The following is a 15,088-nucleotide window of genomic DNA, read 5'->3' on the forward strand; positions in this document are numbered from 1 at the left end:
ACATGTGTTGTTGTTTTGGCTCTGTACTCCAGCACTTTGGATTTGAAATGATACAATGACTATGAGGTTAAAGTGCAGACTGTCAGCTTTAATTTGAGGATATTTTCTAATTAATTGTCCCACCATTTCAGGGGACCAAAAGTATTGGGACAAATTCACTTATATGTACATTACTATTAAAGTAGTAAAAAGCTAAGTATTTGGTCTCATATTCCTAGCATGCAATGACTACATCAAGCTTGTGACAGTAGAAACTTGAAAATATCCTCAAATTAAAGCTGACAGCCTGCACGTTAACCTCATAGTCATTGTATCATTTAAAATCCAAAGCTCTAGCTTACAGAGCCAAAACAACAATACTTTTGGAGCTCACTGTAATTATAAATATACCATCAAAATGTTGAAAATCTGATTTCCCCTAGCTGATCATTGTCTGCAGCTGGCTTTGATCGTAGTGTAATGACACAGGCAGAGAGAGTGAGTGGTCGAAGAACCATCAACCTTCTGGCCCGTAACCCTGTGTGGCATCAAACTGTGCCACTACAAAAACATGCTGAAGTGGCAAAGTCGATATCCACATTTATAAACACAAGGTTGGTACAGTTATTGTTATTTGTGGTCGTAAACATTATTTTGAGCTAATTCAACGAGGGGGAGGGTGTGCACATTTAATTTACAGTGCGGGGGGGGGGGTCATGTGAAGATATTTTTTAACTTGGGAAGGGGGGTGTATTTGTTTTCGAACTGTCCCTAATATTACTATGATGGCCTGGTTGAGGACATATTATTCAGCAGACGAGTGGTTTGTTTACAGTACCAATGGAGCAGCAGATATTATGCAAATATGATATACAGCTATACCTGGCTGTCAGTTATCATACGTCATCTGTCTGTGATGCTTGTCCGTAAGACAAGCCCCTTGTCTTTGTTGGCTGCAAGTATCAACCAAGGGGGTCTCCCCTTTATCCTCTCTTTTCTCCCCCTGCACTGGTAAACACAATAATAGCCGTGCTGTGTTCCTATGTGCTCCATGTTAACACTGTGGCTGTCAAAGGCCATCAATCCCCTTCAAAGGGTGACGGCTCTCTGAAGTGGGCTCTCTGTAGTGGCCATTTTCCACTTGACTGGCCCCACAGACAAAGGGCCTATAGCTCAGCCTCGGCCGGGCTTGGCAACTCCCAGCAGCTGTGCCAGACTGGTCAAGGGGGGTAGGGTGCTGTAGGGGAAGGGGGGGTCCATGCAACGAGAGAGCTCTCAGTGTTAAAGGGGGGTCAAAATCCCCATTATCATATGGGTATCCAAAAGGGGCATCCAATATTGTTGCCCTAAACCATCCTTTACTGGGACCCATCAGAGTAGCGATCAATAATTCAATGCTTCTATTGTTGATTACCATAGATATAAAAGCTAGTTTTACAGGGAATGGTCATAATACTTACATAGCTAAATCTTAACCCATGATCATCACATCGCTGTGTGGGAAATGGTTAGCTAATTCTGCAGGTGGTCCACAGAAAGATAAAATGGTCCTAGATAATGGAAGCCGGTCATCATAAACCCTATCCACAGGTCCTTTGACCCTTATGGGATCTCTCACCACATTACTGCTTGCAGTACAGTATGCTGCTTGGTACTGTCAATGGTCTCTAGAGTCTGCTGCTTTATTGAGAACAGCCTGGCATGTCAACTGTGCCACTGCATCAATGCTAGCCTGGCAACTCATCCTGTACCCATTGATGTAGCACAGACTGCCAATGCCTCATCACATAACTCAGAGCATTAGGGACAGAGACTGTGTCCCAAGTGGCACCCTATTCCCATAGCGCTCTGGTCAAAAGTAGTGCGCTATGTAGGGAATAAGGTACCATTTGGGACGCAGACAAAGAAGATATACATTACATTATATAATTTATAATGAATGAAAGTGTCTGGTTGGCCAGCCACATGGGCATTGTGTCAACATCAACATCAGGCCCAGTCAGGTGAGGTTCAACCCAGGAACTAACAGAGGAATACAACATTTCACAAATAATTTCTCTATGTCATCTCAAGGTTATGGGGCTGGCAGTCAGGTACCATGAACCAGTCAATTGCCTTTGAATTGCACAGTACAATGCAAAGAAGCACTGTGAGGATTTTACTTTATATTCCTGTTATGTACCATTTGTACCTGTTTATGGTTAAAATTGAGAAAAACCTTTTCCCAAACAGTGATCATCAAAGTGCCGTAAGAATTTAACTACAGTCCAAATCACTGACATTTTAGTAAACATGCTTTCAGACAGACATCCATGAAGAATAGGTAAAACATTTGTCTATTTAGTTACTCACTCATGAGCGCTCTTCTATCAACTAGGTAAGTGTAGTAATTAGCTCACTACAACAGCATAACAAGTTTTCCCCTCCTCCCTGCTGTGCATCTCTATCATTGGTCCCCACATATGGCACAGTCAGCCCCCAGAACAAAGGGTTCCCAGAGAGGGGGTTGGTGGGTGCATGCTGACCCCTGCAGAACCCCCTGCCACATTGACAAGCAGGAAGCATTTACATATGCTGACAGACTTGTCCCTTCCAAGAGTGGAGCGGTAGGCACTTCATTAAACCAACATCAATATCGGCTGATGGAAAAAGAAGAGCAGGCATGAGCACTGCTGTCTACAGGGAGAGAATATAGGGAAATGACAGAGGGCTGTAACGTTCAATCTAATTTTATGGGATAGCATTATTTAAATAGAAATTGATAGGAGATGGGGCGTACTTATTGAAGTACTAATGTCTGAATATTTCCTTGTGTGTCTGTCACTTGATTGTCTGCATGCATCAGCAATTGGTTTCCACAAGCTGTTCACCTGAATATCAGCTGCCAGCATTTGTCTCCATCTGGGTTTGCTCAAGCAAAAATGTCCCCATGCAAATTTCCCCCACATTCCGGATTTTGTTGACGTTTTGACAAAACAGCTTTATAATTTTACTAGTGTAATTATGCTACTTTTTAGCTGATGGTGTAGTAAATTTGAGTATTAATGTTAATCATGAATTCTTAAATGACTGCTGTTTTACCAACTTTACAAAGGGGATCATATAATCACAGTTACAGTGTCAGGCACAGGTGACATATCTGTGGATTTAGCAACTAGTCAGATAGGATATTTATTTAGAGTGGTGGTTTATAGTTCATCGTGTCACAACTCTCTGAATTCATCCTCTGATTCTGTTAATTAAAGAGGGTAAATTCCCTATTCAATTTGACGCGCTGCTCATTTAGCTGGGAGCTGGGAGGGGAAGCGGCTGGGTAGGGTGGTGGTTCAGTGGGGTGTGAGGGTGGGGGTTCGTTTGGGTGTGAGGGTGGGGGTTCTTTTGGGTGTGAGGGTGGGGGTCCACACTGGGAGGTGTCGTCCTGACCAGATGGGCCTCTCAGTGGCGTAGTAAGTGGAGTCCTCACATGGCAGAGGAGACTGCAGGATCTCACAGGACCAAGACAGGGAATCCAGGTGGCCATAGCCCCTCCTGTCCAGCTGGAGAAGCGATGGGCCATCTGACACTCGGATGAAAATGATACACTTTTCTTTTGCTGCTGCTGCTTTGTGCTGTCTTGTCAATGCCTCGCCACAAAAGCCCAGGCCAATCAAGGAATTCAGCTAATGAAGCTAGCAGAAAACCTCTTAGTTGCACTGAGATATTCATGGTCGTTGTGAAGCAAAGCGGAACAACATTTGCATGCAAGATGCGGTGAATTGTGCGTAACAAGCTGTGTAAGTGCCCAAAACAAAAAAATAGCTTTTATATAAAATAAAAAAGAAATACAGACAAATTCTGATTCATCTTCAACTTAATGTAACACTTTATCCAAAACTACGTTTACATTTTTCTTTTACATAATATAATCCACTAATGATAAAATAGCTCAGGCTTATTCATTGTCAACAAAGTGAGTAAACCACTGCAGTGATTTCAGGAAAAGGGGGTTTCCTTTCCTCAAATCCAAGAGAGAAAGTCACATCTGCTCTTAGCCTGATCCTCAGCTGACCCAGAGGCAGGGTGGGGATAATCATTGCCCTCTTTCTTTTTTGTTTTTACTCAGCGCCGGGGTCAGCGGAGCTCCCAAGTGACCAGCGACAGGGCCAACAGCCGACTGACTGCCTACTCTACTCTGACCTCCCTTCATTAGTAACCCCCTCCCTGGGCTTCTCCTCAGACCTGGGGCTGCTGGGGGGGTCTATTTGTGGTCCTCCACTCATCTGAGGGGAAGGGGATAGAGGGATAGAGACTGAAGGAACAACAGCTGCTGATGGGGACATCGCGCTTCCCATGGAAGAGCAGCATCCTCCTGAGAGAAGGTGCTGTAATCTGCAGTAATCAAATTCTCAGACATACATGATAGCCATAGTATGTCTTGAAGCCACATTGTATGTGAGTGAACACATGACGTTGAACATATTGACACATGACGTCCTGTGATCTATATTGTATTTACAAAAACAATCAACAGTGCAAGTCACATGATGATCTTACATGGAAAGCTCTTGAAAACATTCACAGACACACACAAACATAGAGATATAAAAGCTGTTATACAAGCAGTGTTAAATAGACAAAGTGTAATTAAATGTATTTTGTGTTAAGAGAATCTGCTGGGGTGCCAGAGGAATGCAAAGAATTGTAGGCACTTTTTTCTGACATGGTATAGTGATGCCATCTAGAGTTGCAATGTGAAACATTCACACACAGCAAAGAGCCCAGTGGGTTCACTAGTAGGAATACAAGGTGACATCATCTGTCTGATAAACAGTCTTGTGTCTGTTTAATCATTTATTTAATAAGGTGTTATTTACTTAATTGACTTGATTTTGAGTGAATCTGGATTCTGCGTATTCCACATATTCAACTTGGTTTAAACTAATCATACATGTATGAAAAAAGTCAACCATCCTAAATTGGTTTAGACATGATTATTCCGCCCCCTGGCTGTGTATATAGAGAAATATAGCGTCTCCTATTGCCATGGAAGGGTTGGTCTTAACCGATATATCCGTTAAACAATGTAAACTACGTTTTGGTGCCATTATTGCTTAAGCAATCTCTATTTGGCACAACATTTAAAAACAATGTAACTGAGAATCAAAATGGCATGCTCATACTTCAATATTCTACTATAACACCTTGCGATCTGGAGGGCAGCCTTTTGCATTCCCCCCAATAATCCAAATGTGGAATCTGTATCCTTGCCGTTATCAAGGACAGTAATGGTTTGAGAACATTCCAAAATTTGAAAGGCACATTACAGGCAACTCCTTTTTTCTATATGTACAACTTAGGTCAGCTATGCTGGCCTATGGAGTCCCTTGGGAGACCCAACTACTGAACCTGGACTCCCAAAAGGGCTGATCTCTATACTTTATAAACAACTTTTTGAAAGCTCATATTCTGAGCTAGCCATTAAAATAATTATGGTCCACAGATCTAAATGTATATGAACAACCCTTTAACTCGAACAGAATATGAAAAATATGACTTTGGCGTCCCGTAATCCGAACCATCACCTTATACATTGAAGTTTGTTAACAGACTGTATTTAACACCAACAAAACGTTTTACAGTGAAATTTGCCCCAACTGTTCACTGTGTCCCCTAAATCAGGTAGGCACATTCCTTCATAGGATGTGTGATTGCCCTGCGGTTAAATGCTTCTGGGTCAAAGTTACTCAATTTCAAAGTGCATGAATGTAAATATTCAATGCTTTGCATCTACTATGTTACTTAATGACTCAATAAATCGGAGACAACTACTGCTGGCAGGCAGCACTGCCGGAAAAAGATGTGGGTTCTTATATGGCATTCACCTCACTCTCTCCCAATTCGCCAGTGGATACCGTTACTATTATTACTATTAAGTTATAACATTAGAATTATCAACAGTGAGAATGAATGCTGCTTGACAAAGAACAATTGAGGCCTTGAAAAATATACTTGACTATGTAAAGAATAATCTCAGCTAAAGCCAAACATACAAACAAACAATATATAATTAATAAGGAGTTGGTCCCACCTTTGCTCGTATAACAACCTCCACTCTTCTGGTAAGGCTTTCCACTAGATGTTGTAATATTACTGTGGGGACTTGCTTCCAATCAGCCACAAGAGCATTAGTGAGGTCGGGCACTGATGTTGGGCTATTCGGCCTGTCTCGCAGTCGGCGTTCCGATTTATCCCAAAGGTGATTGATGGGGTTGAGGTCAAGGCTCTGTGCAGGCCAGTCAAGTTCTTCTTGACAAACCATTTCTGTATGGACCTAACTTTGTGCACAGGGGCATTGTCATGCTGAAACTGGAAAGGGCTTCCCCAAACTGTTGCCACAAAGTTGGACACAGAATAGTCTAGAATGTCATTGTATGCTGTAGCGTTAAGATTTCCCTTCACTGGAACTAAGGGGCCTGGCCCGATCCATGAAAAACAGCCCCAGACCATTGTTCCTCCTCCACCAAACTTTACAGTTGACACTATGCATTTGGGCAGGTAGCGTTCTCCTGGCATCCGGCAAACCCAGATTTGTCAGTCAGACTGCCAAATGGTGAAGCGCAATTCATCAATCCAGAGAACGTGTTTCCACTGGTCCAGAGTCCTATGGCAGCAAGCTTTGCACAACTCCAGCTGACGCTTGGCATTGCACATGTTGATCTTAGACTTGTGTGCGGCTGCTCGGCCATGGAAACCCTTTTCATGAAGCTCCCGATGAACACTTCTTGTGCTGATGTTGCTTCCAGAGGCAGTTTTAGAACTCGGTAGAGAGTGTTGCAACCGAGGACAGACGGCTCTAGCGACTCCTTGTGGTGGGCCGGTCGCCTGCAAGCTGGCTTCACATACACTGCTGCCATCTAGTGGCCAAAATCTAAATTGCCCCTGGGCTGGAATTTATGGCCTTATGGCCTTTCTCTTGCATTTCAAAGTTGATGTTACAAAAAAAAAAAATATGTGTATTATCTTTTACCATATCTAATGTGTTATATTCTCCTACATTAATTTCACATTTCCACAAACGTCAAGTGTTTCCTTTCAAATGGTATCAAGAATTTGCATATCCTTGCTTCAGGTCCTGAGCTACAGGTTGTTTGATTTGGGTATGTCATTTTAGGAATAAATGTTTTAAAAAGGGTCCGATCCTTAAAAGGTCAAGGCTTACCTGTTAATTGAAATGCATTCCAGGTGACTGCCTCATGAAGCTTGTTGAGAGAATGCCAAGAGTATGCAAAGCTGTCATCAAGGCAAAGGGTGGCTACCTTTATAGTTTTGATGTATTCACTATTATTCTACAATGTAGAAAATAGTAAAAATAAAGAAAAACCCATGAATGGGTAGGTGTGTCCAAGTTTTTGACTGGTACTGTACATACATACATACATACATACATACACACATACACTGAGTATACAAAACATTAAACATGACAGACTGACCAGGTGATTTCAGGTGAAAGCTAGCATCCCTAATTGATGTCACCTGTTTAACCTACTTCAAATGAGTGTAGATGAAGGGGAAGAGACAGGTTAAAAATGATTTTTAAGCCTTGAGACAATTGAGACATGGATTGTGTATGTGTGCCATTCAGAGAGTGAATGGGCAAGACAAAATATTTAAGTTCCTTTGAATGGGTCGCTGCTGGGTTTTTCACGTTCAACTGTTTCCCTTGTGTATTAAGAATGGTCCACCATCCAAAGGATATCCAGTCAACTTGACACAACCGTGGGAAGTATTGGAGTCAACATGGGCCAGCATCTCCGGGGAACGCTTTCGATACCTTGTAGTCCATACCCGAGGAATTGAGGTTGTTCTTAGGGCAAAAGGGGGTGCAACTCAATATTAGGTAGGTGGTCCTAATGTTTTGTGGAACGCTTCTGACATCGTTTAGAGTCCCTTCCCCGACAAATTGAAGTTTAACTTAAATTATGTGAATTTGTGCATGTAGCCTACCCCAACAACAACATTTTAAAATGAATAAAGATTTCGTCCATCAACAACAAAAAAGTCGACAACACAATAAAGATTAAAAGATTGAGGCTATTCACAGAAAGTATTTCAAAGGTGCTTGACCCACTTACTAGGGCAGACATTTTAAACAATCATTGCTAACCTTGAGCGTGGGTTGTGAATCACACTTTATAAAAAATATTTTCAAATATTAATTGAGCAACATTTTGAAATGTAATATTTTAGTCCATTGATCCAGGTGGATTTCTCTCTCAGAAGAGAGTGCCCTTGAAGGCATGTTCGGAGTCCAATCTCTAATCTTGTCCAGTCATTGTTCATTCCCCACATTATTCACACAGCACCCCAGTTGGTATAAGTACTAGCAGGTACTAGTGTCCTTTCCGGGGAGTGTACTTGTACAGAAACATGAGACGGGCCATTCTGGCTTGGACAAGGCTACTTACCCGTGGTTATGTTAGTGTTTTAGGAATAGGTCACCATCATAAAGGGCACTTGGTGTTACAGAAGTCTCCTGACTGAAACAGGTTGAAGACATTTACCAGTGGGAACATGATGGCAGAGCCCAGCAGAGAGCCTGTCTGTGCCGCTGCTCCACACCACACCAGGGCGCTGTGGCTCTCATCTCTGAAGATGACACCCACCATCACCTTGACATAAGACAGTATCCCTGTGAAGAAGACCCACGACAGCACCTGAGGGTTACAAGGTAACATTATCAGCAATGTTCCCTCAAAAAAAAATCATCACTAAGCAAATTTCAGGTCTGCTGAGCGCAAACTTGAAGGTTGTGAAATTTCTGTGCAACTTCCGGCACACATTTACTGTGAACACACAGGCTGTACCCACTTTAAGTTGATGTTGTACAAACAGTCCAGTTCAAAGGGAATGGCACAGATCCATATATGGCAATTGTCAATTTGCATACAGGCCTACTTCAGCTCTGATTGGTTATGGCGCACCGGTCTGTGTAGAGTACATGCCTGAGTCCTGCCTGGCAATGCAATACAATCCTAACTCTACAACAAAATCTCTTGTATAGTTTGTTTTGCATACTAAGTCTTGCATAGTTAGTTTTGTTTCTGTATGTTGCAGTTGAAGTTCACATCCACTACAAAACTATGCTATTTGCCTACGGAGCAGCAAGAGGAACTACCCTCCCTAACTTCAGGCTATGCTCAAACCCTACACCCCAACCCGAGTACTACGTTCTGCCACCTACGGGACGGCAGCTCCCGCTCATCCCAGTCAAAGCTCTTCTCTGTCCTGGCACCCCAAAAGTAGAACCAGCTTCCCCCTGAAGCTAGGACAGCAGAGTCCCTGCCCATTTTACGAAAACATCTGAAACCCTACCTCTTCAAAGAGTATCTTAAATAATCCCACATTAGCTCCCCCAAACAAAAACAAGTGCCTTTTATGAACTAATACTCGCACTTGACTTCTCCCCTCCTACTCGCACTGACTCTGCTGATAGCTACTTTATTGAGGAAAAATTGACTTGTTATGACTGAGATATGTGGTTGTCCCACCTAGCTATCTTAAGAGAAGTCTCTCTGGATAAAAGCGTCTGCTAAATTACTAAATTGTAAATGTTATCTCGGTATATAGTTATTGTAGATCATTGGTATTCCAGAAAAGAAAAGGTGATAGCATCTTCCAAACATGACAGCAACAACTTTGTCACTATTCCTTTTCTGCAATAACAAGGATCAATGAACTGACAGAGAGCCAACCTTTTCTTAGAAAGTGTCTCTGGACTGAGACCTACAGTATCTCTACAGGTGGAGGCGTGTTACTCACTATGATGGCTTCTCCTAGTGCGGAGCCTTGTAGTAGTGGACATGGACTCATGGTGGCCATTGCCATGTTGTATCCTCCAAAGACTGATCCAATGAGACACAGTACACCCAGGAGCACTAGTGACCTAAACAGAGACTCAGAACAGGAACTGGTTAGGTACCTGTATCTGAAGTAAAGACATTCTAGATAACCGCAGAGATAGTGAGGGAAAGCTGAATTACTTTATCATATACTAGTATATACCATATTTTTACCTTAGCATGCTGTAAAATGTGTCAACCTTTAACAGTGGAAAGCTATTTCAACCATAATAATATAACAACCATTTAGAGAGTTACTGAGGCTATTTGAGGTTTTACCTTTTAGGAAAAAACATGGCGACTATACAGGCCACTGGGTTGGCACAGGATGCCAGAGCAGCAGACAGGTGATATGCCAGGTTACCGTAGGGCATACAGGAGTATGTCTGCACCGAGGTCAAGAGGCCGTTAGTCGCCCCATTCACCCAGACCACCATGAAATAGATAAAAGTTAACTGAAAAACAGAGTGTCCGGATTTAACCAGCTGTGGCCTGGCCTGACCTGATTCCTCACTGTGGCGTTTTGGGTTTGAGTTCTCCCCTTCAGTCACTGCTCCATGGTTGTCTAGTCCGGAGCAGACTGACGCCACTGTGTCAGTGTCTGGAACCAAGTTCTCTGTGGACAGTTCAAAGGTACGTGGGAGCCTGTTTAGTGCAGAGAATGCTGCCAGGCTGATGCACATCATGGCCGCCAGGAAGAAGAAAAACACCTCGGTGGAGAAGTTGGGTGGTAGAAACTGGGTCTGGACAATGTACATATCCTCTTCAGTGAGGTTACCAGAGGACTGAGTGGCATTCACACACTTGGCCATGCCGACGCCCTGGCCGAGAGCCACCAGACCAGGGATAAAGCCACTCAGGCCCTCTCCAATGAAGTAGGTGGTGATGTAGTGGGCTGGCAGCTGCATCATGAAGGGCAGGAAGGTGACAGAGGAGGTGCAGTCCACCAAGGCCAGGAAGAAGGTGAGGATAAAGAAGGCTGTGCTCCGAGATGCCGCCGCCACCACTGTGGTCTCATCCCAGGAGAACGCCAGAAGTATACAGGCCAAGACACCTATAGACAACACACTGTAGATGACAGCTCTTTCCTTCAGACGGCCCGGACACAGCTTGTGCATGAGAGTGACCAGCAGAGGCCCCAGGTTGGCGAGCTGGATAATAACGGTCAGGTAAGATGGTAGTTCCCAGCCCTCGGGGAGAGTGTTAACGATGAGGGGGAGCTCCACCCACAGGCCATTGACAGCCACCCAGGAGCCCAGGCCGAAGCAGCAGGCCAGCACATGGATCCACAGAGACATGGCTTTATTGTTGCTGGTCCCAGTCAGGTCAGGTGAAGTAGTCTTCTGGAGGAACTTCTGATCTGAAGTGAAGATCTCTCTGAACAGTTTCAACCCGGCCAGCCTTCAGAGCCTAGAAAGAGAGGAAATATCGAGATACCAGTAATACTGAAAGACATTGCTGCTAAAACGATCAAATTAGATTAAGGTTCAAATGACTAAGGACAATAATTATGCTAGTAAAAGTATTACATGTTAGTATTGTAGTACCAAATCTCTCGGAAAGGATCTATCAACTGGTAGGCATTGACCTATAGCCTGGACCATCAATAATGATTAACCAAGAGCAAATATCACATTGTTATTGTGTGCTTACCAAATCTTTTCTTAGTTATTGAAAGTGCATTCCTATTGTCATTGGAATTTGATCTTTAACTTTTAACCAAACAGCTTTTTACTGTGCTGTTTTACACTGTAACTTTAGTCATACAGGGTGAAGCAACCTGTTATAAGCAGATCTAGTTAAACACTGATGCTCTCGGCTGTGTTTAGACAGGTAGCCCAATTCTGATCTTTTAATTCACCAAATTGGTATTTTGACCAATCAGATGATCTCTGAGAAATATCTAATGTGAAAATATCTGATGTGATTGGTCAAAAGACCAATAGGTGGAAAAAATATCATAATTGTGCAGCCTGTGTAAAGCAGCCTCTGTGTGCCCTATATTTTATGCACAGGGTGTTGCTCAAGGGTGAAAATGTCACACTTCACACTTTGAAATTACTGGTTTAGTTATTTAGTTACACTGATTGGCTCAAAGTCAATGACATCTACCTAACTGTGGAGCTGGAGTAGTGATTATCAGATGTATTGTATTTTAAATGAATACACAGATGAGACCATTGAGGAGACCATGAAACCTTGAGACAATACTAGCAATATAACAGATAAGTATTTCAGTCTACTCTACACAGTCACATGTCAACCAGCTGAAGTAATTTTCCCTTCCCTAACACATGGTCTAGAAATACAACATGCCACAAGGCAGTGGGGGCCAGCCTGGCCAGCCGGATGCCTGATGACCACCTAGATCACACAGGACACACAATTCAACTCGTGACACTGACACTCCAAACCTTGAACTGGCTCAAGCTGCTGAACATCACACACAGTTCCCAAAGTGGCAAATGTTTCATTGTTGAACTAGAAATTGTATCCGTTTCATATCAACCATTGTCTGTTAAGATGCATCTATACGTAATTCAGAATGACTATATATTCTTGAGACTCATAAGCATAATTTGCACCATGCTATTCTTGGTTGTGGCTTTTTAGCCACTGGTGCTATTAGCCTTTGCATTTTCACATGACCACCTATACCCAAAACTCTGTATTAAAACGTTTACTTCGACCGGATCCTGGAACTCAAGTCTCTACTTTTACCTTTACAAAGTCAACTTTGCTACTGCACAATTCGGTCTACATGGCTCGTTTCCTATCTCTGCTAGTGAAAAATCAGACAGGCGTTTAGCTTTTACACAATTTCATGATGTTGGGCCTAACAAATTAGACAATGTCAGAGCCAATACCATCACATTCTGTGTATCTACCTGGCTTACAAAGCCCAGATGTGTTACATTAATTCACACAAATAATATTTTAAAGTGAAGGGAGTGCAAGAAAGTTAACTTCATATTGATCACTATTATTCTTGTCAGAGGAATAGATCATCAGAATCTACCTGAAAAAGGCCTCCTTTACAATATATGAAATTGATACACTTAAGCTTTCATTATTGTTCCATTGCTTGACTTTAGGGCACAATACATTTTTTAAACAACTCATAGGAATCAAGCAGATAAAAAAATTGTACTCACAGGATTCTTGAGCCACTGGGTGGATGCCCTATTGAGGAATCCAACTTCCTCCCTCTCATCCCATATATAGAGCTTTTTTGGGACAATGTGACCGGCTTCCTCTCTCCTTCACACGCAGGCTGGAGGATAAACTAGGAAACTAGTGCCTTGTGGGTAGTTCAGAGTCCAGTCCAGCAGTCAGCTCCACCGTGTAAGATCAAACTCAACTGTGTCCTTTTTAAGTCTGTGCAACAGTCATAAAGTCAGACATAGTAGAGGTGGGACGTCCCCTTCCTCCGCCTGCCCAGCCCCGTGAGACTAATGGGAGACCTAAGGTCCCTTTTCTCATTCCACAATTACAGTTAATTTGGGAAAGTATTCTGACCCTTTCACTTTTTCCACATTTTGTTACATTACAGCCTTATTCTAAAATTGATTCAATAGTTTTTTTTACCCCCTCATCAATCTACACACAATACCCCTTAATGACAAAGCAAAACAGGTATATACATTTAACCAAATGTATTACAAATAAAAAACAGAAATATTACATTTACATATGTAAGTATTCAGACCCTTTACTCAGTACTTTGTTGAAGCACCTTAGGCAGCGATTACAGCCTCAAGTCTTCTTGGGTATGATGCTACAAGCTTGGAACACCTGTATCAGGCCAAAGAGTTGAATATTGGTTCTCATGGACTGAGTACTTTAGGTGCATTTGGCAAACTCCAAGCGGGCTGTCATGTGCCTTTTACTGAGGAGTGGCTTCCGTCTGGCCACTCTACCATAAAGGCCTGATTGGTGGAGTGCTGCAGAGATTATTGTTTTTCTAGAAGGTTATCCCATCTTCACAGAGGAACTCTGGAGCTCTGTCACAGTGATCATTGGGTTCTTGGTCATCTCCCTGAACAAGGCCCTTCCCCCTCGATTGCTCAGTTTGGCCGGGCAGCCAGCTCTAGGAAGAGTCTTGATGGTTCCAAACTTCTTCCATTTAAGAATGATGGAGGCCACTGTGTTCTTGGGGACCTTCAATGCTGCAGAAATGTTTTGGTACCCTTCCCCAGATCTGTGCCTCGACACAATCCTGTCTCGGAGCTCAACGGACAATTCCTTCGACCTCATGGCTTGGGTTTTGCTCTGACATGCACTTCTTCTTTGGTATAATGGCGTTCATAACAATTATATGTGCATTCTACCACCTACTGTACAGGTGGGTAATGAGGATCCAAAAAGGGAAAAAAATACAAGGTCAAAATATAAATTCCAAACAAACCATCAGTAATGAAATGTTAAACTAAATCAGCCTGCTTTTCTGTTTTAATCAGGTCCTTACACAGGCTCAGAAGGATCCTGTGAGGGCGGGACATTTCCTGGCGACAGTAGTCCTTGCAGTGCTTCTGCTGGTAAGTCTTGGAGGCCCAAAAACTTCTCGGCTGCAGATACAATTATGTCCATCTTCTTGGACACTTGTGCAGTACAATTAAAAACTGTGGCTATAAATGCTACAAAATCCACCATCTTCACAATAAGTGTATCCAGATCACTTGATTGACGTATAACATTTGCAACTGGTTGTGGTCCATCCACCTCCATCTCTTCTTCAGAACTGTGGCCTCTTGCCCCTTCAACGCTCTTCACCGCCTCCACAGAGGAGATTTGCTGTACAACCCTGATGCTTGACCCCTCAACCTCTTTCATCCTAACAGGTCACTCAGGGAATTCAGAAATATGATCCCCACCACAGTTACAACATTTAACATTTACATAACGTATTCCTTCCGTCTGCAAACACTTGACACATGGTCAAACTTTTTACACTTCTTGCATTGCATCGGGTTTTACTGCATATCTTATATATTCAAACTTCACATAGGGTGGAAAAATGCTCATCAAACATAAATAATACAGATACACTTTGCTCTTTTTCCCCCATTCTCCATACGTCAAGCGACATGCATAAACTACATCTGGATTTTTTTGCCTAAGATATTGACCCACAATGCACGCTCCTTTTGCTCTTTAGATACACACGATATCAACACCATACAACTCCTGGTTACTTTGACTGCATCCACTTTTCCCAATGCCTTCTT

The 15,088-nt window shown here is 42.7% G+C and overlaps 1 protein-coding gene and 1 long non-coding RNA gene across 3 annotated transcripts; one reads left to right on the top strand and one right to left on the bottom strand.

Moving 5' to 3' along the window:
- The first annotated feature begins 426 nt into the window (after nt 1-426).
- LOC139542418 (uncharacterized) lies at nt 427-7,350 on the top strand. Its single transcript, XR_011668499.1, has 2 exons — nt 427-593; nt 4,082-7,350. It is a non-coding gene; the product is annotated as an uncharacterized lncRNA (long non-coding RNA).
- On the bottom strand, nt 7,255-13,307 carry slc52a3-1 (solute carrier family 52 member 3-1). Of its 2 annotated transcripts, XM_071347823.1 has the most exons (4): nt 13,016-13,307; nt 10,140-11,270; nt 9,781-9,904; nt 7,255-8,675 (listed from the first exon to the last, which is right to left on the bottom strand). In XM_071347823.1, exons 2-4 carry the CDS (start codon nt 11,156-11,158, stop codon nt 8,463-8,465), a joined length of 1,356 nt encoding a protein of 451 aa, XP_071203924.1. In that variant the 5' UTR covers nt 11,159-11,270; nt 13,016-13,307; the 3' UTR covers nt 7,255-8,462. The 2 variants fall into 2 exon arrangements, with proteins under 2 accessions (XP_071203924.1, XP_071203925.1); XM_071347824.1 differs by lacking the exon at nt 13,016-13,307 and having other exon boundaries at nt 10,140-13,000.
- Between the last annotated feature and the right edge of the window lie 1,781 nt (nt 13,308-15,088).

This window comes from Salvelinus alpinus, chromosome 17 (assembly GCF_045679555.1).
Source record: "Salvelinus alpinus chromosome 17, SLU_Salpinus.1, whole genome shotgun sequence".
NCBI classification, from domain to species: Eukaryota; Metazoa; Chordata; class Actinopteri; order Salmoniformes; family Salmonidae; genus Salvelinus; species Salvelinus alpinus.